The sequence below is a fragment of the Strigops habroptila genome, chromosome 3 (genome assembly GCF_004027225.2).
Source record: "Strigops habroptila isolate Jane chromosome 3, bStrHab1.2.pri, whole genome shotgun sequence".
Classification (NCBI taxonomy): domain Eukaryota; kingdom Metazoa; phylum Chordata; class Aves; order Psittaciformes; family Psittacidae; genus Strigops; species Strigops habroptila.
In genome coordinates this window covers 69,857,382-69,883,879 of record NC_044279.2, presented here as the reverse complement: position 1 = coordinate 69,883,879, position 26,498 = coordinate 69,857,382, and the positions used below count along the sequence as shown (strand labels likewise).

Sequence of the window (26,498 nt, the reverse complement as noted above, 5' to 3'; positions counted from 1 at the left end):
TTTAACTTTTTTCATTTTTTTTTTTATTTGGGAAAAGTGCTTCTTACAAAAGGCAGCTGCAAAACAATACGTTATAGACCTCAGAACAATTTCTCATTCCATTTAAAAGTGAAAGGAGAGGCAGTCTAGGGGACAAGAGCAGCAGGAAAACAGATCACGGGGCATCCACAAGTCAATAAAAAACAGCGATAATGTAATGCAAGGTTAAAATTCCTGTGCCGGGGCTTTGGTGGCAAAGTAATTTCTTAATGCAAATTACAGCCAGAAACTGCATGACTGCCTTTGTAAGCAGCAACTCACATAAACTGAAGAGCTTTCCCAGGCAACCTGCCCGACTCAGACGCGAGAGGCACGAGTACCTCGCACCAGCCGAGAGGCACAGCGATTTCCTAGCGAAGCTCAGGGCTTAGGTGGTTACATCAGGTTCTAAAACTTATAGAGCAATAAAGCTAAAGGGGCCTCTCTGGTGTTCCTCTGAGCCCACCTTGGCTAACCGGATTTCTGCTCCTGGACAACCCGAATCATACACATGAAAGAGAGCTGGTGTATTAGGGAGTGCCATCTATTAAGTTAAGTGATGGTTAAGATCACTGCCACATTCCGGGCTGAGACCACCAAACCAGTTTCATGTCCAATTGGAGGCTAGACTTCATGCACCAAGAGGGGATGAAAGATGGTTTTGTTATTTTTAACTTACACAGAGCCTCCCCATCCTTGAGGTCCAACTCTACAGTTATCTGTATATACACATAGAGAGTTCTCCTTTCACAACGACACTTTCCTTTCATGCTAAACACAGTAAAAACCCAGAACGTTCACACCTGGTTCTGGTTACACAGTAGTAATAGTAATGTGCAAGTAAACAAGAGACCAAAATCACAAATGAAGACGTGAACATGAGGGGGCCGGAACGGCACTGATGCCAGAGAATTTTTGTCTGGCCTCGAGTCGTAAATATTGGTACAGAGACAGAAAAACGGCCATCAGCCAATTTACATCCCCACTGCATGGCCACTGCTCATTTTTGTATCTGGGCTCTTCAAAATGAGTGTGGAAGTCCTGTAAACACTTTAACCCTGGAACTGGGTGAACTCTGTTGGGTACACAGATGAAGCAACAAACCTAAGCTAACTGTTTGACAGTTAAATTCATTTTTACAAAAACTAACATTTTAAAGATTTATTTCTTGTTATTTGTTTAAACAGAGGAAAAACAACACTCCTGGGGTGGGAGGGGATGGGAGGAGACAGACCCTGGGTAAAAGTTATTACAACAGCACCTGGAATTGATTGGCCTGCCTAGGAGAAACACAGGCACTGCCACAACACCACAGGTAATAGCTACTGCCTGAAGCCAAGACAACAGTCCACACTCCACTGACAGGTGCTATAGATCCAAATCATAATAATCTTCCAGCTCATCATGAAACAAGTCCCACTCGTCCTCGGAATCTGTTAGCTCATCATCACCTCCTGCTGCCAACAGCATAAGCAACATCTCACCAAGCTCAAAGGTCACCACCTCATCCTCGTCGGTCTCGAACGGATCACCGTTCTCTCGCTCCTCAATGAACTCCCAGAACCGATTCCTCCGCTGGGCCTGCAAGTGGAACACAAGGATTTCCCCAGGTGACCAAGCGGCACAAGGCAGGACTCTTCCCAGAGGCTGACATGGTTCAGCCCCTGGCATACTCTGACACACAAGAAGCCATGTTACTCTTTCAGGGAGACACTGACCTCGAGCAGAATTTAACCCTTACACACCCCTATTAATGCCACCCAACATTTCCACTTCAGTGCCTTGGTGTACTAGGAAAGTTGTTAAAATTTACCCTTTCCACCTTGGCCCCCAGCATCCACAATCTTTAGACCACGTCCTTTAAATTCACCATCACAGAGGTCTATCACAAGAAAAACAAAAACTCCACCAAACCCAAAACCCGAAGTCAACATTTCTCTGTCCTCTTCTCAAAGCAGCCAATTTATCGCTCACTCCTCTTGCACACTGTCTAGAAATAAGAAAAAACAGCAGCACTGACCCGGAATCTACTTGACGTTCCTACTTTGGGTCTCTGTGGCTCTTCTCGGCGGCCATCAGGATATGCATGTTTGTAAAAACAGTTCCCTCCAAAAGGACAGCTCCCACGGCCTTCATCAAAATACCTGCATGGCTTGTTGCTGGAAAGGAAAATATCGCAACCCTTACTCACAGCAGACCCCAACCAGACTTCAGAACTGCATTTACCTGTAGTCCAAAAGGATCTCAGATGCCCTTTGGAGCTGAAGGTATTTTGTCAGTGCACCACCTCTACGCAGAAGTGATGTATTGCACAATGTGCGTGGGTCGATGCATGCATAGGGCACTGATCGCTCGCAGTGCACAGGCTCGTGTTACCATATGGCTACACCACCAGTGTTTTGTGTACGGAAGGGAAAGACTTGAGGTCAAAGACCATAGGAAGAGCTTTGCAACTGTGTGGTTGCGTGCATCTGTGGGCAGATAAACAAGGATGCACTTCATGCGTGGTGGTGGAAAGGAGGTGTGGTGAGAGGGCTTTATATCAGCACCCTTCTTTTCTAGGCGTGCCTTTATCTCTGCAGTCTCGACAAAAGGCTGCAGTGCTCATACCTCATTGCCTCCTTGTATTTCTGAATGAGTTTCTGCTTCTCTTCCTTCTCCTCCACCCAGTACTCACTTGGAATGACAAAGTTAGATGTGATCCGACATTCTGGGCAGGACCTGGGGAATGAACAGACTGTGCTGCAAAATTCCACATGACAGGGCACTCTCTCCTCTGTATAACAAGTCATGGCACATTTCCATCTCTAAAGATGTACTGTACTCGCACACTTCCTGTATGAGCTTTTCAATCTAGATTCTCTTACACATGAAGATTAACTAAAGTCTCAAGAGCTATCAGTGGCAATAGCAGCTAGTCAGCTTGTCTCAGAAAAGCTTGAAAAAACACTTCACACAAGACTCCTTTTTCTTTAGAATTAAATACATTTATTTTGGCTTGATTTTTGTATTTGATTGGAACTTTGCGTTTTCAGAACAGCTTTTAAATGTTTTGTTGATTGATTAATGAACTAGGGCAGTAATGAATTAAGAAGCATACATCCTGAACTGCTTGATCTGTTTTCAGATTCCTGGCTAGGTGTCCAAGATGGAAACAGTAACCACTGAACAATGTGCTACTAAATAAGTGCAAGTTATTTTCCACCATTAAGTGAGCTTTGCCAACTTAATCCAAATTAACCAAATCGGTGTGAATGTTATCCCTAACAATTATTTCACTTCCAAACTAAAGTTAGTATGCTTTAAATGCAGTCTCTCTGCAATCTGCATCTGGAAGTCGCTGCAAGTTGTCAGGAGTTACTAAGTTCTTCCATAGTAACAAAGCACAATCGAAATGGGAAAGTGCCTCACTTTATAATCTTGCTCTCAAATTGCTTAGCACTCCTCCACTTGCGGATGCACTTCAGACAGTAAGCGTGGCTGCAGTTGGAGAGGATTCCAAAGCGGCGCTCACTGGGATTAGCTTTCTCATACACCACCTCCATGCATATCCCGCACACCATGTCTTTACTACGCTGGACGGCAAAGGAAAGCTCCATGTCCTTCTCGTGAGCTTCAATGCAAGACTGAAAAGGAGAGACAAAGAAAACAACTACAGAGACAACTGGTCACCTAGTGAACTCTAAGCAGGTTTTAAAGCTGAGATTTAGTCTCCTGTTCTGCATAATGAATGGAGTATGATTAAACTGTAAAATCTTTATCCTAAAAAATCTGCTCAGATAGTGGGACTCAGAGTCTAAATTCCTTTCTTCAGACATTGCTTTTAAACATGAAAAAGGCAATCTAAGAGACCATCCGGTTTTACTAGGCAAAGAATAAAGCTTTAGCATCTTTAAACAGACTGCTCTCCCAGCAGAGATAAGGAAACCTAGCTGCTCTGGAGTATGGCCCTGACAGGAAACAGTCCAGTTTACAACAGGAATTTCATTCAACTGCCTGACCTGCATGAACCTTCAAATGAAAGGGAATTACTAACAAGTGATTGTGGGGAGCTAGGAAGCAATAACTTAAAGCTGTTTAACACCGGACAGTTGCCTGCTTACCTTTATGTGCTCGGATCTCTGCGCAGCATCAACTGGATGCAGGACCTGCAGCCCACACATATCACACACGTCCCCATGGATATACACACAGTTTTCTCCGTAACGACATTCTCCTACTGCAGCATAGGGGCACAGCTCCTTCTTTATCTCCACGTCTTCGTGCTGCTTTTCATACTCCTCCTCAATCACCAATTCCTGCAAGGGTGCTTCAGCGCAGGAAGGAGTGGCTGGGAACAAAGTGAAGGACAATAAGCAACACCTTCAGATTAAGGGCACATGGAGTGAGCATACGTTGTTTTAATGCAACGTAATCTTTGGGTAACCCTGCTCAAGTTATCCAAAGAGAATAATAAAACCAAGGTTCATTTCAGCCCAAGTTTCACACACTCTCAACCCCAACTAGCAGTCATTTCCCACTCTAGAAAGCACTACCACTTGCTTCCTCCTTTGACCCAGACAAAACTAAAGCTACCAAGGTTTTAGTGGTCAGATTCAGATCCATTTACAGGCTAACTCGGCAGTACAAAAATCTCACTAGTCCTCAGCAGCTTAAAAACACTTTTTATACAAACTCCGATTCAGCAACAATAAGGTTACAAATCTCTCACTGCTTTGAGAATCAATTTCATATCTGCTAAAATTAAGAGGCTTTTCCCCAGAAGTGACACAGCTGAAGCAATAAACATATATCCAGCTGGTGTACAGTGGTATGGAAACACCACACCAGCACTTCCTTATGTGCAGGTGAATTGGCACTTGTTGTTCAGCCTGAACCACAAGACTCTCACTCTTCTAGACTCCCATGCATCTCCGTGAGCAATATAAAAGCTGTGTCCACACCTCTCAAGGTACCTCAATTCTAGCTGTTTGCCAAAAAGCCTACCCTAAACAGATATCCAGTTTATTAGCCAAACATGTAAACCTAGCTTTAAGAAACTGAAATTCAGGGTATTTTCAGGGCATTTAAGCTAGCCATCAGTTTTGTAAAACCCTAAGTAAATTCCCTTACCTAATTTTAAATTGAACTGAAATCTGTATTCTCTTCCTCTTTTAAACAGCTGCTGCTTAATACTTCTTCCTGTACCTCCAGAAGATATGGTTGTCTATATCTCCAGAAGCCAAACAGCATTTTTAGATCATTACATAAGTTACAAGACAAAAGCAGTGAGTTTGAAACTGAAGATATAATAAACACAGGAGGGTAACAAAGCATTGCTGTAGTCAGGATAAACACCAGAAAGAGCAGCAACTGGGCTTCATTTAACCCAGTCAAATAACCAGTTAGCTGTTTATCTGGTTATGTGTTAACCCAGATAACCAGTAGCTGTTACAAGAATTAAAAAAATCTATGCTATAAGAAATTGTAACTTTTATAAGCCATTGGAGTACTAGATTTGGAGAAGAAAACACAAACTATCGAAGGCATACATAGACCAGTAAAAGACTCTGATCTCAAAAAGGATCAGAGGCTGCACAGTCGTGCAGTTTTCATCCCCATGGAGCAGGGACATACAATAAGCATATATCAGACCATTCGCTTTTGGACATAGAAAAAGAAAGAGCAGGTGCCTGAGAGCTCACACTTTTGGGGGACAAGTAAATATTGAAGATCAGTGTAGGAAAATACTAGCTCTCAAACTAAGTTCAAGTCTGCTTCTTGAACCATCTCTGACCTTAGAGGTCACTTGCAGTGATCTTGCATCAGTCTGTTTGCTAGAAAAATACTTTTCAAAGCAAGTGAGTTACAGAATAGCAAGTCAACTGTCAACCTGCTCATTTTCCAGTATGAGATTCCCAACAACAAAGAGTTCTTCATTACCTTTTCTTCCCCATGAGTTCTAGTGAACTGGCACCAAGAAAAATTACAAGCAGCCATATAGAATCATAGAATAGTAAGGGTTGGAAAGGACCTTAAGATCATCTAGTTCCAACCCCCCTGCCATGGGCAGGGACACCTTGCCCTAAACCATGTGGCCCAAGGTTCTGTCCAACCTGGTCTTGAGCACCGCCAGGGATGAAGCATCCACAACCTCCCTGGGCAACCCATTCCAGTGCTTCACCACCCTCACTGTAAAGAATTTCTTCCTTATGTCTAATCTAAACTTCCTCTGTTTAAGTTTGAACCCATTACCCCTTGTCCTACCACTACAGTCCCTAAGGAAGAGTCCCTCCCCAGCATCCTTGTAGGCCCCCTTCAGATACTGGAAGGCTGCTATGAGGTCTCCACGCAGCCTTCTCTTCTCCAGGCTGAACAGCCCCAACTCTCTCAGCCTGTCTTCATACGGGAGGTGCTCCAGCCCTCTTATCATCCTCGTGGCCCTCCTCTGGACTCGCTCCAACAGCTCCATGTCCTTTTTATGTTGAGGACACCAGAACTGTACACAGTACTCCAAGTGAGGTCTCACAAGAGCAGAGTAGAGGGGCAGGATCACCTCCTTTGACCTGCTGGTCACGCTTCTTTTGATGCAGCCCAGGATATGGTTGGCTTTCTGGGCTGCAAGCGCACACTGCCGGCTCATGTTAAGCTTCTCGTCAACCAACACCCCCAAGTCCTTCTCTGCAGGGCTGCTCTGAATCTCTTCTCCGCCCAACCTGTAGCAGTGCCTGGGATTGCCCCGACCCAGGTGTAGGACCTTACACTTGGCTTGGTTAAACTTCGTAAGGCTGGCATCGGCCCACCTCACAAGCGTGTCCAGGTCCCTCTGGATGGCATCCCTTCCCTCCAGCGTATCAACCGAACCACACGGCTTGGTGTCGTCGGCAAACTTGCTGAGGGCGCACTCAATCCCACTGTATACTAGACTCTACCCACTCTTCTGAAGTAACTGAAGATGATATGAAAATTTGTACTTATTAACTGAAATCCTGCCCACCCCCCTCCCAGTTTGAAATCCACTTCCAGAAGTAACAACAATCACAACTACCAGTCAGTTTCTATTCCCCCAACTGTCACTTTTGCCAGTGTTTTTTTCTAGCTGATGTTGTTAGGGATTTTTTTTACTTAGTTGATTTACATGACTTCTGACATCTACTTTGACTGTTACTGAGGAAGGAGAGTTTAGCAGAGCATAGTACAGATGAGCAGAAGCCCACCAGACAGACAAATGCAGCCGAGTTTCAAAGGAATTGAGTGATACAGTACTTTTAATGGGGCTGGCAAGATGATCTTTGCTTAAGGCAAACTTATTCCCCTGGAAAATGCATACTTTGAAGAGGCACATATGAAGCTTCTCTTAAAAGAAAAGCTTTCCAATCACCTGCACTCCTCTCAAGGATATCTTTTGACAAAACTTTATTCAGTAAGGATTTTATTCATTAAAAACAAAACAAAACCCCACTTATTACTTGAGGTTCTTTGAGAATAAAGGCTTTGAAGTCTTACCCCTCCAGAGACTGACTTAGAAACCCATTTATTTACTATGCTGGTCCACAGAAGTAGTGCAGAGCTTCATATCTTGGCACAACAATAAAAGTATAGTGTTGTCACTTGAAACAAACCAACCAACAACGACTATTCAAGTCAATAAGCACGTTACACAGTACAGCTACTAAATTCCAGCCCAGTCCACACCACCATCCTTGCACAAAAAAAGAAAAACCAGTTCTTAGTGACCAGACACCCAGACGACACGATACAGATGTATGAATGTCAGTCTTGAACAATGGCTCTGGGTACTTCCACAGTACAAAGGTGGGAAAGGAAAAAGCATGCTTCAAGTAACATTAGTTTTCCAGTCCCAGTCTTCTGTGCTGTCCCAGCACCTCCCCTCAGTGAGAGTTGTATTTCCACAAAATAAAAACTAAACCAGTATTTCCGCTGCTGAATATCTCAGCTTCCATAACCTGAAGCCCTGCACGCGTATCTTGTGGACCTACTGCACTGTATCTGCTAGTTTTGCTTCCTCTTTGAAAGCAAAATTAGAGAAACTCACAAGGCTCCATTGCCTCAGTAGTTCTGCATCCAGCATCCCTCACTGACAACATTTACTCTCCAAAATCCTGCCTGCTCTTTCCAAAACCACTACTCTCCAGTAGGTGGACCCAATCCCCATCTTCTCGCTGCCGATTTCAGAGTCAACAGGGTTAAATTCCTGCTAGTGAAAAAAACTAGTTCATTACCTTCAATTCACACACCACCTGTTTTCACTCTAGAACATACTTTGTAGCATCAAATACATTCATCTTGTAGCAGCAGGAAACAGCCACCCAAGTCAAAGTGTTTCTTGCATTTCTGCCTATCTACTCTCCCTCCACTACTCCAGAACATCTAGCAGCAGTAGCAGCAGAACCAATATGGAAATGTGGTGCATCTGTACATCAAACAAGTGAGTATGTTAAGAATCGTTTCTTTTTTCTTTGCTAGGCCCTGAGGTAATCTTCAAGATATCAAGTTTAGTCCCAAATCAGAGAACCAGCTGCATTAGTAGAATGTCTTGTCTCATAGTAAAAGAGGAGCATTACAGCCCAAGCGACACAGTTAAATTGCCAACCCCAAATCTTCAGCATTTGTAAGACAACTTAAAACACACAGGTATCTAACTTACCTTGAGAAATAGGTTTCATTTTAAGGTTTCCAAGTACCTGTACATCTCCCCAGGCATTTGACAAGAATAATCAGTAAGGCTTTAAAGTACTCACTGTAGAACACACTGCACACATCTTCCTGATCACTACAGTAAGGTGTTTTATTTTTATAGCTTAATAAAGACAGTGGCTTCAGAAAAGTAAAGTTTTTGAAATGCAGCTCTTAAGAAGTCACTAAAAGAATTAGCGTTATCTAGCACAGTTCTGAACAGAAACAGATGAGTATGTCTCTACATTAAAATACATCAAACTTCAAAGGATATGAAACAGAGAATTTGAAGAAGATTCAGAGAAGAGAATGTTACCTAACAATCTGTGGCAGCCACAGATTGTGGCTGTGGAGAAAAATAAGCCTGACCTCTAGAAAAAGGAACTGCTTCAGTAAAACTGAGTTAAAGGTATAATGAAACAGCACTTACACTTCAGGAATTTAAGTGAAGGCACCAGCCCTCCTATAAGGAGTAGGTGTATTTAACAGATCTCCAGCTGTCCAAACTAGCAATGAACTGACTCCAGTGGAGGGCCACTTAGCCATTAAGGGGGCTGAAGCCCATGAAAGGAGACTGAGGAAACTGGACTTGTTCATCTTTAACAAGGTGATCTTATTCCTATCTTCAACTACTTAATGGAAAGGGAAAGGGAGGAACAAAAAAGAAAAAAAAAACCAAACATACCACCAAAATCCCACAGGGCCAGATTCTTCTCAGATGCGCACAGGTCAAGAGACAGAAGGCAAGCTGAGGCAGGGAAAAATCCAATTACATACTAAGAAAAAGTTCTTCGTTGTGAAAGAAGTCAAACACTGCAAAGGCTGCCCAGAGATTATAGCATTTTGAACATCTCTGAGGATAGACACTCAATCAAACAAAGCCCCTGGCAACCTGACACAGCCGACCCTGCTTTGAGCAGGAAAATTAAGTACATAAAATCTAGAGGTTCCTTTCAATCTGAATTATTCTATTCTGATTGAATGATTACAAAAAAGGGATGTTTCAATGAACACAGAAGCTGTATCTTTTATACAGTAACGTGACACATTAACAGGTAGAAGACACGTTTTCATCCCTTTGGACTATACGCAAGTCACAGATACACCAAATAATTCCATAATCAAACTTCTCAACAACACTATAAAAATTATAATGTTGCTCAACTATTCCTTTCCTCTTCCTCAAATCAGATGAGAACAGGTTCCACCAGCACTCTGTAACATTGATAAGGTAATTCTCTTTTCAGATACGAGAATCTGAGTAGTGCTGTGGAGACAAAGAAGTATAACCTGAGCACTGTATGACAACTTCAAACTCTTCTGGACACAAGGTGTCTGTTTTGCATTCAAACAATTGAGTACTCATGGCCATAAGCCTTCACTTTTAGAGAACCAGATCCTAGCAACTGTGCTGAAGTAAACATCTTCAGTCTGCTTTTCACTTATATTTTAAGTCTTTGTGCTACCTTTATGCAGGGAAAGCAGATGATAAGCATGCTACTTGAACAGTCTGGTCTCATATGACGAGCTGCTTTAATCTGATTCTCAACACAAGCTGTCACAGTATTAGGAAGTCATGTCTCAGAAAGGTAACTAGAATAAACAATGTTCAGCCTCTGGTCTGAATTGCCATGGGATTCATGAAAGCAAGCACTAGGCTTCAGTTCATTCTACAGGAATCTGTACCTCCACTGGAACACATTTAAAAGACTGAAAAAAAAATCCCCAAGCAAAACCCAACCCCAAAACAAACAAATCCCCCCAAAAACCAAAAGCAGCAAATTATCTCTTCAAGGTAGCGATATTAATTGCAGCACCAGTATTTTCTTCTCCCATTACATATACACACTAAACTCCAAAGAGGAGATCTGTCCAACTATGATAAATATGAATAGCTGTACCCAAACGCATTCAAATGTACTACATACAAACTGCTGACCCATGACAGAAATTTACTGTTATCACAATTCAGCTTACCACGTCCACAGTATGGCTGCCCAGGGACAAATTCTACAGCATTCACCCAGTCTTCAGCACCTACTCCTGCAGCTGCCAGATCTGCACTTTCATCTTCTATCTCAGCAAGTATTTCTTCAACTGTTTCAGGGAGTGATGCATAGTCTGAGGATACTGAGGGATAAATTTTTTCATCTGGATCCACGTCAGTCTCTTCTTCCTCCTCCTCTTTCAGTGGCTTGGTATGCTCGTATCTGAAATGTTGAAACACATCATATCAACTCTTGACAAAAAGAAAAGAAAAATACCTCCGTAAACCAGCCCAAGGTATGGGAAAGAAACTGACTGATTAGATATAAACACACTATTTGGAAGGAGAATCTAGGCTTGGAGGAGAAAGTCATTGATGACCCTTTACAGAGACATGCCTCCACCTGTGTAATCTGGCAGCACCGCTTAAGGAAACAGCAAGTACTGCCATCATTTTGGAGGAACTGGAACAGCATGCACAATTCTTACTTAACTCACAGAATGAACTTCTATATGAACTCCAAAACCAGTCACATACCTATTATGCATGTGTAGTATAAATAATAATTTATCTGAATGAGATTAATTAGTTCGTTCAGCTTTAAAAACCATAGAAGACTAAGGGCAGATCCTGCTGTCTCAGACTACCTCGTGGGAAGCCACAGGAAAGATGCAGCCAGAGTCTCCTCAGAGGTGCAGCAACAGGATGACAGTCAGTAGACAGAAGTCCAGAATGGGAAGTTTCAATTACGTATTAGGAAAAAACAATCATGGTGAGAGGCTGCAAGACCCTCATCCTTGCAGATAATCCAAACGGGACTGGACAATGCCTTGGGCGCCCTGACCTAAGCTGGCTCTGCCTTCAGCACAGCTCCAGAGATGCCCACCAGCCTAAGTTATTCTTTTTCTGTTTCTAAGCATCTTGCCTCGTTCAGATTTTACGATGAATTTTAGTAAGTATTTCTAATGCCTCTTTCAACTTACTGTGAAAAAGGATGCTCACTTTGATCCCTACCACCCACAAACAACAGGAAAGTGCCATTTCACTCAAAAATCTGTCTTCCAGCAACTAGTAGACTACATGGGAAAATAAATTACAGGTGTACCCCCGCATGGCAAAGAGGCTGGATGATCTTTAAGGTCCCTTCTGACCCTAACCATTCTATGAATCTGTGATTTGCTGACTAATTCCAAGTACAAAGGGAAAGAATTCCCGAAGATAATACATAACTCCTAAGCAACTGTGATTCATTTACTTTGCGTCAGATTGAAAACAACGAAGTATCACAGTTCTTGCATATTAAAGAGATGCTTCCAACCAAATGTCAGCTTTGTAATCCTAAGGAAGCTACAAAGCACAAACAAATTTCAAGCCTTCAGACCTCTACCATCAGTGGCCTCCAAAATGAGGTAAGCAGGACAACCCACTGGGGTGCAGGAATAAAACACACGAACTTCTTATCTTCACCCTCCCCTCCCACCTAAAAATTAAGAAATTAAGTTTTACTAATATTTAATATCCACATTGACAGCAGTGTCCTCACTCACAATTACCAAGACATTTAAAATCTAAACACCAAGAACATGTAGACAAACCGCTACAATTTTTTCAGCTGTTTTAAGTCACATGATATTCAATCCAGTACTTAAAAGAGGCTTCTAAGCATTTATGGTGAAGTTCTGTAGAGACTTCTTGTGCAATAGTGAAAGACAAAAGGCCACACATACCACTAGACCACTTGTTCTTCCTGCTGTGGTAAAAATGACTGAACGCATGGAAAAACAATGGTTACAAAGTAAAACGCATTCCTTTGTCAGCAAGTAGTGCTGGGAAATGCATTTGAAACACTGCTGAAGACTCAAAGAAACAAGTACTAGAACAAATTTCAGAGTGCGGGCAGATTGCTGTACAGCTGGATGAAAGTAAAGATGTTTCTAACATGTCTCATCTTACAATGTTTGCTAGATTCTGTTTCAACAATGAAATACACAAAGGACTATTTCTTGTGAGCCACTAAAGAAAAGATGTACCAGAAGAGAGATATTCTCAATAAATTACTTCTTTATTAAAGACAAAAGGATGCACTGGAGGAGGTATCTTCTCAACAGTAAATGGCTTCTTTAATAAAAACAATGTTTCATGGAAAAACTCTGCACTGAAAGAGCCCCTGCCTTGACTAGACTGAAAAAAAGAGTATTCCAGGGTAAGGTTACGGAGACAGCCCCATACCGGGAGTTCATTCACTGCGTCATTCATAGGCAAGATATTGTACCAAAGATGAAGCCAGAAGCACACCAAGTGCTACAGAATGTCATCAATATGCTTAATTTTAGAAAAACAAAACCTTTAAATAGTTGAATCTTTACAACACTTTGCTATGAGATAAAGAACCACCATGAAAATCTGTACCACACAGAGGTTTGCTGGCTATCTTGTGGTAAATAGCTTAAAAGTTGTCAAATATGAGTTATGCATTTTTCTTTCACAAAAAGACGAGTGTTCCAGATTTGCTGACAATTTCCATGATAACAAGAGGCCATCAGCAGTACGCTGCCTAGTGGGTATTTTCAAAAACTCACACATGCCATCTGTCCCTTCCAGGTAAAGGCATTTTAAGAACAAGTAACTGCTTTTTAAAAGAAACTTGTGGCATGGAGGTAACATTTTGAATCCAAAACACTTCACCATTATGTGATTTGGTTGTCAAAACCAATGCAAGTGTGTCAACTATAAAAAAAAACCTCTATCTTGTACACTTAAACCTGGAAACAGAATTCTCTAACGTGTTTAAGAGCCTTCCAAACAAAGGGTTTGGACCCATTTCTTAAGAACATAAAAACACAACACCTTCCAACTGGTGGGTAAGAACAGCGGACTGACACGGACATTTACTAGCCAAAACTTTTAACAAAAAAATCTTGGCATGATTAGTGGACAGGAGTGAAAAATTATGATCATGCAGATCATGGTAAGTGCAGCCAAAAATACAATTCTTTCTTTTGGATCTACATCTCTTTGTTAAAGATCCTTTTCACCTATGACAGCCACTAAAACTAAGTACTAAAATAAACCAAATTTATAACAAGACCTTCAAATCACTGTGTTACAAAATGTTAAACTACGATTTAAAAAAAAAAAAAAAATAACAAAGCATACTCTATCAACATTACTGTCAGTAAAAACAACTATTATTACTAATAAGGCTTTTAGTGAGAGCAAAAACGGTTTGGGGAACTAGATGATCTTTAAGGTCCCTTCCAACTCTAACCATTCTATAATTCTATGTGTAAAATATTGTTTATTTCATCTTAATTACATCCTTTTTTAAATTCTGATTTTTGTGTATATTTTATAAGGTACGTAATATATTAGTAAAGTATAAATAAATATACACACACATATGAGGGGTGCTCAAAAGTTTTCACTGATAGGGTGTGTGATCAGAAGTTTAGAAATCACTGATCTACATGATGAAGAAAGCAACACTGGTAGATAAAAAGGCTACAGAGATGCTTATTTTTATTATCTTTCTTATACATAGGAACTATGTATTAAACATGAAAGGAAAGCTAACTGTGAACTACTGTATGGAGTCATGATGCAAATATTTAATCATGCATTAAAGCTGTAACACAACAGAATGTCAAACCCCCTGACAAACTTTAATAGTGAACTTAAGATGATGTAAACAGCCCTAAGCCTTCGTAACGCATCTGGTTCCTTTCTTCACACTTTTTTAGTTTTTAATAATTTCAGCGGTATAAGTTAAATCATACTATGCTTTCATAATGTAGTGCCATTTTGTACAGGCAACATTTTACAGCCTACCATCATTTCACTTCAGTTATTGTTCCAAAATGGTAGTTCAAGTGCCAGGGTAGCAATTCCTGAAGACACCCACTCACAATCAGAAAACAAAAACAATTCTTACCTGGTCAGGCTTTTATGATCACTTACCAAATGTAACTCAGTTCCATCGGTTCAGATAGTCTGAACATAGTCTCACATTTCAATTAATTCATCTACTCATGTTATTAACAAACAAATACATCCTGAAAACCAGCGCTTTTAAGAAAAATCATTCTTGCCTTGCCTTTGCTTTTTTTATTTGCATAGCAAAGTAAACACTGTAGTATTTAACAAGAGAAGGCAGTTTGTGAAAATAAGCTATTTCTATACATTTCTGAAGTTGCAACAACCAATGAAAACACTAAGATCTATTGCCTTTGTGTGAGCTCTACTCAGGGAGGAGTGAAATTACTCCCCTACAGGATGTTCAACAACATTTCTTTACCTGCAGAGATCTCCGTAAGCACAGCATCCTCGCTGATAATACCTACACACCATGGCAGACTGACTAGTGGAGAGGTCATGGGAGTAGCGGCAGTTATCTCCTTCCTTGCAGACTCCATGCATGAAATATCTGTAAGACAGAAGATCACTGTGAATTAAGGAGAAGCACTGAAGTTGTAAAACTATTTGGATGATTATTTTATAAATCAAGGTATGCTGAATTAAGACCACCACTAATGACTCATGGGACCACGTCCCAGTATAAACATACAAACAAGAACACCCGGGAAAAGATCAAGCCATAGCTATTCCATTGAACTGCACGGTACGTTGAGGAATCTAGGCTTACAAAAGCCTGAAAACCTTATCCTGGGCTATGACACAAAGAGAAAAGTGTCTTGGACAAAGTAGACGGGGACAAAATCTTTTACTTGTAGCTCCTGCTTTCCAATACCAACAAAAACCTTAGAGAAACCCACCACTGAATCCAAGAATCAGGATTAGCCATATCTAACCAAGTTTTTTGAGGGCTTCCAACTATTTTGTATTTGCAAATAATTCAATCAGAATTTCCTCCCCAAGAATTCAAAACATGCTTGTGATGGATAATTACATCTGTCAAAAACATAAACATTAGTTTTTGCCACAGGCGCCAAATAATCAGTAGAAATACCCTGCTTCAATACTGTGCTGCCTGTCTTGAAAGACTTGTACAGTTTCAAAGCTTTTGAGGACAGTTTACTAAATTTTAGCATGTCAAGTAATGCAAGTTTAATTGAGCATCCTCAAATTCAGCTACTCAGGAAAACTGAACAGTCATTTTCAATTTGTTTTAAATTAACCTAGAAGACACGGGCTTCTTTAAATTCAAGGCATTGTAACTATTCAGACTCAGCACGTTCACATCAAAACCACAACTGAAAATACAGGTTTAAGTACATCTTTCCCAATCCACATAGAAGTATTAGCCAAGGGAAAACCCAAACCTATGTAAGGATTGAACCCACCAAAACATTTACCAACACTTCTGTTTAGAAAGAGAAGCACAGGCCCCAGATACCTGATAAGCAAGAAAATCTGTCAGGGTTCAGGTCTCACACAAAACACCACTTGAGGGAAGACTAAGAAGCAGATAATACCTTTCTAAGCCCATCTTGCTGCTGGCAGGGGCAGTCCTGCCCTCCTCCTGTGGCACACTTCCACTGCTTAGTGTTGGTATTGCCACACCTATGCAGGCAGCAGAACCAGGTCCTCTCTAACCTGCTGACTGCGCAACCCCACAGCAGTACAACCAGCACATGAGACAGAAGGAACATCTTTCAGCAGCCCAAATTAAGATTAGGATAGCTTTTCACAAAGCAACACATTCGAGTCATATTCCTAAGCTTCAAAGGTGTCAAGTTGTTGAACTGCATGAAATTCTGCATACGTTCTTAGTCTACTACATTTTTAAGAAGTCGGGTAAATCAAAGTGAACAATTCACCAAACGACATGATCCAGTGCTACAGATATATTAAAACCTGAGGTGGCTCTTAAGAGGGTTGATAACCCTCCAAGCACAAAACCAGTGGTATATTCAAGGGAATAAGAACAAAAAAAAAATTTGAAGTGGTTTTATAAACCACCGGCAGACACTTTGCCATCAGGCTGCAAGTCACACTTGGAACAATCGCCTGTTTGTACACTGTAGCCACATAGTAACCAGATAAGAAATATGGTCCTGCATTCTGTGATACGTGATATTAAGACCAAGATGAAGCTCTTGCAGGATATTCTCCCCAGAGAGAGAAGTACCCTGGTCAACTTTGCCAGGTGGCTGCACAAACAGCCAAGTCCACACACACCAGGAATAGGGTGTTCCTAAAACAAAAAAAAACCCCACTCTCCATAACCAGCACTCTCCACTGTGAACAGGGGGGAACTCCCCAAAAAAACCACCTCCCACACACTCAACACAACACCAGAACCCACCCACAAACCAACCCACCTCAAAGCCAAAAAAAACCAACCCATGAACTCGTGGAACCAGAACGTAACTGGAATTTCTGGCTTGCTTGTAAGAAATCGGAGTCACACCACTAGGGTACAAAATAAGTTGTTAAATGTTTGCTCTTTAACAACTGTTATCTCCACCCTCTGCTTATTTCCACACAGCACTGCTTCCCCCATGTGTTGGGGTATGCAATTTCATAGCCACCTGCTTACTCAGATCAGGAAATGGCTTCAGATGTAACCTGGCATTCCTTTTGCTGCCCCCATGGTTATTTTTAATCTAGCTCAGATCACTGCTCAGGCCCACTGCACAGCCACACTGCTCTTCCAAGCCAACCAAGCGTTGGGACACTGTTATGGCTGAAGTAAGTGACTAAGAAAGGAACCAGCTTGAAGTGAGGACTTCTTGGTCAACATAACTTATCCTAAATACACAAGCCTCAAAATTAGTCTCTCACACTACTTGCTAGAAGACATGGAGCTCCTTTCCTTCTTTCCCAGCTTATGTTAGAAAATCCTCTGGAAATAAAAATTCTGTGTAATTCTGAAAGTTGTCACAATCAAGATGGTAGGCTGTAATGGGGAAAAAACAAAAATTAAACCAAACCTGAAACACAAGCTCAATTTAATTCAAACATCACTTTTAAAGGCCTGCAATCCCACACAGCAAGCTCAGCATCATTTGAACCAAGAAGGCTGAGGTGGGAGGAGAGAAAAATGTATTTCTGTAAGGGTTATACCAACTCCCCCTTCCCCAAGGTAAGATTTTTTACTTTAAGGCCACAAAGAATTTAACACTTTACATAAGAAATTACAATGTTTGGCTAAAATATGCTTTGGTCATGTCAAAAAACAAACAGAGTGCATTATTTTTGGTGAAAGGTAACAAAAATTCTGCTGGAGAGCATCTTTACACACACAAGAGTATTGAGTTTAACTGTATATTTACACAAAAGCAATACCAGCTGCCTCTTGTTTCTGATTACAAGAGAAAAGGATCCTTAAAACTGAGAAATACATGAGTTACCCGCCTCACTCCAAGACATGTGTAGAAGGATATCTGAAATTTGCATTCTGTCAAGCACTCAAGAGAGCACATATAATTTTATTTGAAACAGTAAGACTAGATCAAAACAAGTATATAACTGGATTTTCTCTGTCTGTGATGCTGTCTGACCACAGCAGCATCACAGCACTGTCTCTCCTATTCAGCTACAGTAGCATCACTTGGTAAGGCTGCATGGGGAACCATACCAGAGAACTCATCAGGGTCCAAACCCAGATCATCTCCCCCAGTTCAGTGCACTGCATGACGTACACAACACAAGTGATACCAACCCAGGGAACAACCACCCAGACGTAGTAATTGCCCCTACTGGCATTTTAGCACAGAAAAACTTTTCAACTCATGTCAAGTTATGGATGCCCTGATCAAAACAGCATGTCCTGATTGTCATGGGGTACTTAGAAAAGGTCATAGAAATTAGGCTTTGCACATCCAGAGGTCTCAAGTTGTAGACAGTATCTGGTGGGCATTTTTTGGAAATGTCTAGAGAAAACACTTGTCCAAGGCCATAAAGCTAATCATAAACTCTCTGGAACTGCAAGCACTGCAGAGAGAGGTCAGATGTTACAAGTGCTACAATTAAGTTACTAGAATACTTAAAACTTTCAAGTTTATCCAGGTTTCAATGACCTTGATTTCCATGGTGCTTCAAAGTATAATAAATTTGTGAAGATTTTGGGGTTTTTTCCGCTGCTAGAGTAATATTACTTCTATCACTTGCCACAAGCCAGAGAAAAGAATTTGCAATGCCTTTATCAAAGGCAACGCAGTGTTAAACTCATATAAGTGCAGTCTAAAATCCTGAATACATACCAGCTTATTTCAGATGCTTCCTTCTATATAGAGTCATTACCCCTGTGACCCTATTAGTGAAATCAATAGGTAATACTTCTTTCCAAGCTTTTGAAGCTTGAAATGGGTTTACTTATTCAAGTGTTTCTTTACTGCAGGTCCACTTAATGGGTAACCCCATTTGGTTTAATAAACTACTGGTTTTGCTGAATTAGACGGTCACACCCGGCAACAGATCTCCTTCAAAAATTGAGACGCTGCCATGACTGGCAGGATAACAGCCAACTGCAGCCATTAGCTTCTTCAGGTGTCATACATAGACTGAGAATTCCCAGGGAAGAAGGTAGCGGGGAAGAGGCCAGGCACGCTGTTCTAGCACAGCACGTGGGCATTCAGCCACGTGAGCAGCTGGTGAAATTCTACATGAGTTAGTAACCTTAACAAAAAGGAGAAGGAAAGAAAAGTAGGTCTTAATAGCATTTATCTCCTTGTCTCTTCTCCTCCATGACCTCCTTCAGCAAGAAGCTATTGGGGGATCCAGAACAGAGCAGCTAAGGGGCAATACAAGCAAGCTGTTAAGAGGTCTGCATTCCACACCTTATCACTAGTGCTGCACTGAACGAAGGAGGCATACTTTACTGGTTTAGTTTCTTCATATTAAAAGACAGATAAACACCTGATCTAGGTTTCCAGAAAGAACACCAAAGATAGAAAGACAACTCTCAAAATATACCCATTAGTTGCTAAGGGTTTTAATTATGTTCAGTTATTAAACAACCAAGTGAAATGTAACCTATTTAAGTCAATTTGATGACCTTAACTACTACTGCATGACATCTGGAAAACACAAGCATCTGGACCTCTAACAGTGTCACATGTTTGGAAAAAGAAAAAGTTGGCTATACCACTTCTCAATAAAACCATGTATCAATTTGAAACTGGATGGACAGACAAACTTGGTGAGGCTCATCATTCTTTTTCATATTTCAAACATATTGATAACAAATATTAAAAGAACATTAATAAAAAGTAGTTCTAAATTAGTTTTATTCCCCTGTGGTTTATTCCAGATTAAAGTATTACAAGTTATCATACACCATAAAAGCCTTGAAAACTGCTAAGCCATAGAAGAAAATTATTTTTTATCATCTTTTAAGGAACATGACGAATTCCTACGTTTCACCCTGAGACTTCTAAACTTTAGCTGCAAGAAAAGCAGAAGGCAAAACTATCGAGAAATCAGTCCTTCATCTTAGTCACTGCACCCCTTACTCTCAGATATCTTCCATACCAAGGATACCACACTAGCATAATAAAACTCATTAGCCAATCCATTTATCCTATCAGGTATTCAAAGGAGCAGCAAGAACTTAATTCTTCTACCCATTCTAAAACTTTCAGTTCTGATAAAAGTATTCCTCCGCCATCACCATGAAGTGGCAAGTCCTTATACTGAAGAGACTACTAGCTTCCAGAAGCTTAACAGGCAGCATTTTCTGTCACCCATACGACTATTTAAGTAAATAAAGCCTATAAACAAACAGAATTGTGCAGTGTTACTCAAAACAAACTGCTCTACCTGCTGCATTAGAAACCTGCATTTTGAAATTCAACCCCTTCATCTCACATTTAAATTCTCAAGCTCATTTATGAAAGTGAAACAAGATTTAACAGTAAGAAATGTATCTTCTTGAATATGAATACATCCTACTGAAATCAAACTTAGAAAAACAAAATTCTTGTCACACATTCCCAGAAGCTCAAGTCAGAATTGTTAATTTTACTTTATAGTCTGAGGAAAGCTATTCTGCCTACAATTTGAATGGCCCAATAAAAAGAAACAAGTAAAGAAGCAACCAAGCAGTGGGATAAGGGGGAGGATTAGTCTAAAAGAACAAAAGAACGGAGACATTCATTAGGTCCAAAGCTGAGATCTCATTGTTGCTTCAGCTCACATTCGAGCACATTAACCATTACAAACCAGTAGCTTTAACTTCCCACTAGTCCTGTGTGTTTTGTAAATAAATATATTCATTATACAGGCTCACTGCACCCCAGGACCCTGATGAACGTGACTGCTTCTGTACTAGGGCAGTCACTGTCTTCAGTAAATTGATTCATTGTGTCTGTTACCTAAGAATACATATATATCTATCTCTGTCTCACCAATCCATTTCTCCTAATTGAGCCTTTCCATCTTGAGAAATTATGAGGCAATCAATACAGAGGGAGCACTCTCCTATACCCTTGCAGCTCACTTAAAAGCTGAGCTAAGCATGATTCCCGGTCGTTTCCTCATCGCTGGCCTACGCTTAACTGCCGTGCATTAAATATTAACTCGGTTACTCGTAGGCAAAATTCTTTGTATGCAGAAGCACTCAGAAAGAGCTGAGGAACAGCTCTTCTCAAATGGACCCGTTAACAGTGCATTAACCAAAATAAACAGTGATCAACGGTTAACAGGGCCGCTTTAAATACTGCGGGGCACACTTAAGCACAACGTGCTCAAGCACAAAAGAGAAACGGGGCCAGCAAGCTCCCCGGGAAAGCGAAGCAACGGCTCTTAAAACTATTTCAATCTGCAACGGGCACAAACGGAAAAATAGGCAGAAGAGATACAGGGCTCACATCGAAATCCAGAGCCTCCTCCCTTCTGCCCAAGGGATGTTCCTTTTTTGCTTCCTAGTGACTTTGACCGTATTTGCCCAGAAAATTCAGGTTAAACGTAATTTACAACTGTATTTAGATTAAAAAAAAAATTATAAAATTGAAAATCAGATGATCCTTGGATGCTAATCTTAGATTGCCACTTGCTTTCGTATAAACTGACTCATATATTTCTATATTCACAGAACTGTTCCATATTCCTTCCAGCCTGCAAACAGACCAGCAGTGTAAGTTTAAAAATAGCCCATCTGGCAAGCTTTACAACATGCAGCATGATTTGCATAATCCCATGTAAAAAATTTATCAGGAATACAGTTTAAAGGAAGCTACAGATAGAAAATGACGCAGCATACAGAACCTTAACGTAACACAAGCGGCAGCACTCCGCGCGTTTTGTGCCTCGTCATGACTTCCTCCCATCCCTCTGCTTTAATAAATACCTTTTGCTGCATCATTCACGGGCTCACTCTCATTTTTGAGTTTTGATTTAAGCGGTCAAAGAACTTGGACCGTTTCGCACTTCCTGCTTTACCGCGTTTTCCAGAACGCGGTCACAGGGCTTTCATTCCACCGTGCCCTTCACGCCGATCACTGCGGGCACACTTCCGCACAATAAATAGCGGCCCACGGCACCTCATAAGCAACGGGCAACGCTTCCCACCTCCCCAGGGCGGCAGGAGGACAGGAGCCACACCGATGGGGCCGGAGAGGCCGCAAAGAACACGCTCCCATGAGGCAGGGGCAGAAGAAAGGCCGCAGCCCGCGGGGCCGGCTCTCCGAGACTAGGCCGGAGCGCGCCGGGCGCCGGCCGGTACTGCCAGTACTACACCGCGCACAGGCCCCGGCGCCGCCGCAGGGCCGGGCCGGGCAGGGCGCGGCGCGGCCCGTCCGGCTGCGCAGTTCGCCGCAGGCCTCCCCGAGGGCGCCCGGCGGGGCGGGGCGGGGCAGGGGGCGCTGCGGCCGCGCGCGGCGCGTACGTGACCGTTGGGGGAGGGGAGGGGAGCGGCGGCGCCCCGAGGGGAACGGCCGCCGCGCGGCGGGTGGAAGGGCGGCCGCGCCGGGGGGGGAGGGGGTAATGAGGGAAGGAAGGACGGGCGCCGTGACCGCCCCCCCCACCGCGGGCAGCGCGTACCTGCAAGTGACCTGCTTGGTCCAGCCGCCTCCTTCCAGCCCCACGATGGGCGGCGGCACGGCCGCGAAGTCGAAGGGCGCGGCCGTCGCTCCCGCGTCCGCCACGGCGGATGTCCCCAGTGCCGGAGCCGGCGCGGCGCCCGCCGTTGTTCCCAGAGCCACCGCCTCGGCCATTACTGTTTATCCCACACAGCGGCAGCACCGGAACTTCCGGGAGCACATCCTTCCGGCCGGGAGAACGGGGCGCAGTCCCGCGGCGGGGCGGGGCGGAGGGCGGGCGGCACCGGCGGCCGCTGAGGCGGCACCGCCCCCCGACCCAGCGGCGGCTCCGATTGGTGGAGGGAAGCGCGCGGGCGGGAACGTGCGCGGTGACGGAGGCGGGGCGTCAGGGCCGTTGTCCCCGTGCGGCCGCCGTAAAGTAACGGCGTGGTTGGAACGCTCAATCGCGGCCTTGAGGAAGGGCACCGCGGGGTGCTGGGCCCAGGCGCAGCCTCAGACGGCCGCCGGGGTGGGCCCTTAAATGGCGGGCGGGCCTGTGGCGGTAGGGGTGGCTCAGTGTGCGCGGGAAAAGGGCCTTGCCCCGCGGGGAGGAAGGCGTAACGGAGACGTGGCGCCGGCTGGGCTGGTGGGAGGAGGGAGAAGGAGGCAGTGGCGCCTCCGAAGCCCGGTCCGAATGTTGGCGCTAGGCCACCAGAGAGTTCAGCGCTGCTAATTCGGGGTGAGAAACATCATGTCCTTCTGCCATAATAAATCCTGGTTGAGAAACTACTGTTTGGCTCATCGTGTCCTTGTCATCCTGCTGCCAAGAGTCTTCAGCCAAGTACTAAACACGGCCTGAAAAAGCAGAGTGGCAAGCAGGGATGTCGGGGCGAGGTGAAGAGAGAAGTCTGTCACTGCAGCGTTACTGATGTTCTGCACACCTATTTGAAAACATATTAAAAGATCAAACATACCTAAGCCATCAGTCACTTCAGAAAAATACCGAAACTTAGCCTTTGTTCTAAAGGACGCCATCCTACAATGGCAGGACATTAGGGATTGCACTAGAGCAGTCAGAAGAGGCAAATCTGTGTGCAGGTTGCCTTGAAACATTCCTCAGATGACCTGAGGAATGAAGTAACGTGAATGCCCTTGCTGGCATTTTCTGGAATGTGCAGAGCTGTGACCTGGGCAAACAGAACTCTAAATTAAACGGAGGTGAAGTACACATACTGGTTTTGATAGGACAAGGGAAACGGCTTTAAGATGGAAGGGGAAGAGGGGCTACATTAGGAAAAAAATCTTCCCTGTGAGGGTGGTGAGGCCCTGGCATAGGGTGCCCGGAGCAGCTGTGGCTGCCCCATCCCTGGCAGTGTTCAAGGCCAGGCCGGACGGGGCTTGGAGCAACCTGCTCTAGTGGAAGGTGTCCCTGCCCATGGCAGGGGGTTGGAACTGGATGAGCTTTAAGGTCCCTTCCAACCCGAACCATTCTTATGGTTTTAACAGACTTCAAACCAAGGTAAAGCTTTGCATCAGAGCAAAAGATTGCAAAAAGCTGATCTCCACAGGATTCAGTGGACAGAGGTTTGGGCACAGAGATGTTTTGTTCTTGGGAATGGACATGGTTGGTTGTATAAGACCAACCTTCACCCAAGATAAGGAGCTGGCATCAGACGAAGACCTTGATCGAGGTTCTCTAATGCAGCATTGACAGTTGGGAGCAGCAGCTGAGGTTAGCAGCCCAGCGGTCAGTGCCAGATAGCTTGCAAATCCGGTTCCACAAATCCCTGTTGTGAGAAAGCCAGGATGTTCACTGGAAAACTGAGCCACAAGGATCAGGAAGGCCTTTTTTGAAAGTTCATGTTAAAAGGAAGAAACTTATTTTCTGCACCTGCTTCCATCACAGAGCATTCTTCACATAGTGTTCAACGCTGAAACCAAAGTTCAAAACCCACGCCAGGTTTGTACACCAGGTTAGTCTTGCATTCTGCTAGAAACATCTGGAGAAAAAAAATCCTTCATGTTAGGAAATAATTAATCAAATACTTTCTCAACAAGCCATTCAGATAATCTGGAAAGTTGTTTTGGCACCATTAGAATGATTGTGAAAATCTGATGAAAGTGCAAGGATGTAAACCTTAAAAGACAGGTTAAATCACTAAAGAGTGACTTTGTCAGGCCTTCCCATTGATTAGATTGTTGCCTTACATACCAGCCCTGGCACAACAGCCAGTTTCAGGCACCATAGTTGACACAAAGGTAAAACAAACAGATGGTTAAATAAGTGTGTTCTGTATGACTCTGCATGTCCCTAATACATCTCCTGGATACTGGTGGCCTAGAAACAAGCTTCACGATTGAGAAACACCAATAAGCAAATCCCAGCCCACAGAACTGCTGCAGGTTAATAGACTTTGAAATCAGGTACACAGGGAAAGGAAAATACTGTCTCAAGGGAGACATGACAAAAATTAATGTGGAACTTCTCAGTTCCCTAATGCCCTCGGTAGTGATGCCCCTGGGAGAGAAGAAGAGATTTCAGGGGAGATAGTAACTGGGGCAGGAACCACCCACAGATGAAAACGTCAAGGGTAGCCCCAGGGCCCAGCTCCCAGCAGGCAGTAGGAATTTGCCATGGTGACTTCATTGTTCCCAGCTGCTCCCATTTTACCCAGCAACCTGTTTAATATTAACTTCTGCTTCTGAGGCCTGGAGGGGGAAGTACCAGCAGCAAGGTCTCAGGGTCACTGCAGGCAGATAGGACTGGAAAGTCAGCCAACACTGCAGCAAGCAGAGAAGGGAGTTATATGCAGTTCCCCCCAGGTTTCCTACACAAACTGTCTCCAGCTGTTCTCCAGGGCTTTCTCTTCTGCCAGCCACTTAGTCACTGTAGTCCTGACTGCCACCCGAGCCCTTACACCATCATCAGCCATACATCACATTTAAGAAGCACGCTGGGAACAGCACGACCAGCCTGTCTCTCAGGAGCTGGCAGGTATCAAACTGGCCCACTCTCTTCCTGGCTCAGCAAGCCTCAGTGGCTTTTACAGTACAACAAAAGATGGGGTTAGCCCTTGAAAATTGCTCATATAAGATCTTATTTTCATTGTAATAAATAAAAAAAAAACCAAAAACAAGTCAAGACCTGGGATGTGTACAAGACTGCAGGAGTGCCCTCACAGAGCTGCTTGAGTGGCCCCATTTTGTCTTGGAGACCTACAAGTCATATTGGAAAGCCGAGCTAGAAATCCAGCGGGCTGATTTTTCTACTTGGTTTGAGGAGAAAAATGGCAGATGGAGCAACACGCTCTTACCCCTGACTCATCTGGCAGACTGAACTGGGTGCCCGCTGCATAAGATCGTCTTGAGATGGTCTTGATGTTGAGAGTTGGAAGCTGAGTGACCAGCTTGATTACTAAATCATCTTGCCTGGTAGCATACCAAAAATGTGATAGCCCAGATGGTTCCTACAGTACTGCAGTCTTTCCAAAGAGATTTAATTGAAAAGAAAATGATACCATTTTAATTTGTGTTTATTTTTAAAAGATGTTACTTTACCTACACACTTTCTTTTCAGTACATCTGGCTACCCATCCCCCCAGGAAGAAGATGCCATTCACAAGATCTTTAGCATCCATTTATGGTATCTGAGGATGCAATCTATCATTTCTGCAATTAAATTCCCTCCAGATGCATAGCAAAAGCCAGAGGGGGACTGTCTTCGTAACTCAGCAAGCTTTGTTTGAAGTTTGAATGTGTTTAGTTGAAGAGGTTGGAAGGATGTAGAAAATAAGGTGACATTCATTACTGCTGAGTTAAACAAAAGTAGCAGGAAACTTCTTTTGAAAGGGACAAGTGGAAAGTGCAAATACTTCTTTAACAACCTATGTTTTACA

The 26,498-nt window shown here is 43.1% G+C and overlaps 1 protein-coding gene across 2 annotated transcripts; it reads right to left on the bottom strand.

Moving 5' to 3' along the window:
* MKRN1 (makorin ring finger protein 1) lies at positions 1-22,935 on the bottom strand. Of its 2 annotated transcripts, XM_030478252.1 has the most exons (9): positions 22,625-22,871; positions 14,976-15,104; positions 10,672-10,904; positions 9,380-9,442; positions 4,122-4,348; positions 3,430-3,644; positions 2,629-2,739; positions 2,039-2,177; positions 1-1,599 (listed from the first exon to the last, which is right to left on the bottom strand). In XM_030478252.1, the coding sequence occupies exons 1-9, from the start codon at positions 22,795-22,797 to the stop codon at positions 1,387-1,389; spliced, it is 1,503 nt and encodes a 500-aa protein (XP_030334112.1). In that variant the 5' UTR covers positions 22,798-22,871; the 3' UTR covers positions 1-1,386. The 2 variants fall into 2 exon arrangements, with proteins under 2 accessions (XP_030334112.1, XP_030334113.1); XM_030478253.2 differs by lacking the exon at positions 9,380-9,442 and having other exon boundaries at positions 22,625-22,935.
* Between the last annotated feature and the right edge of the window lie 3,563 nt (positions 22,936-26,498).

Excerpts from the sequence above, each read along its gene's own strand:
- MKRN1 (XM_030478252.1), bottom strand. The coding sequence starts at position 22,797 with ATGGCCGAGGCGGTGGCTCTGGGAACAACGGCGGGCGCCGCGCCGGCT. Across the intron at positions 15,105-22,624 it reads ACCAAGCAGGTCACTTGCAG|ATATTTCATGCATGGAGTCT; the intron begins GTACGCGCTGCC and ends TCTGTCTTACAG. Across the intron at positions 10,905-14,975 it reads GCTTACGGAGATCTCTGCAG|ATACGAGCATACCAAGCCAC; the intron begins GTAAAGAAATGT and ends TCAACATTTCAG.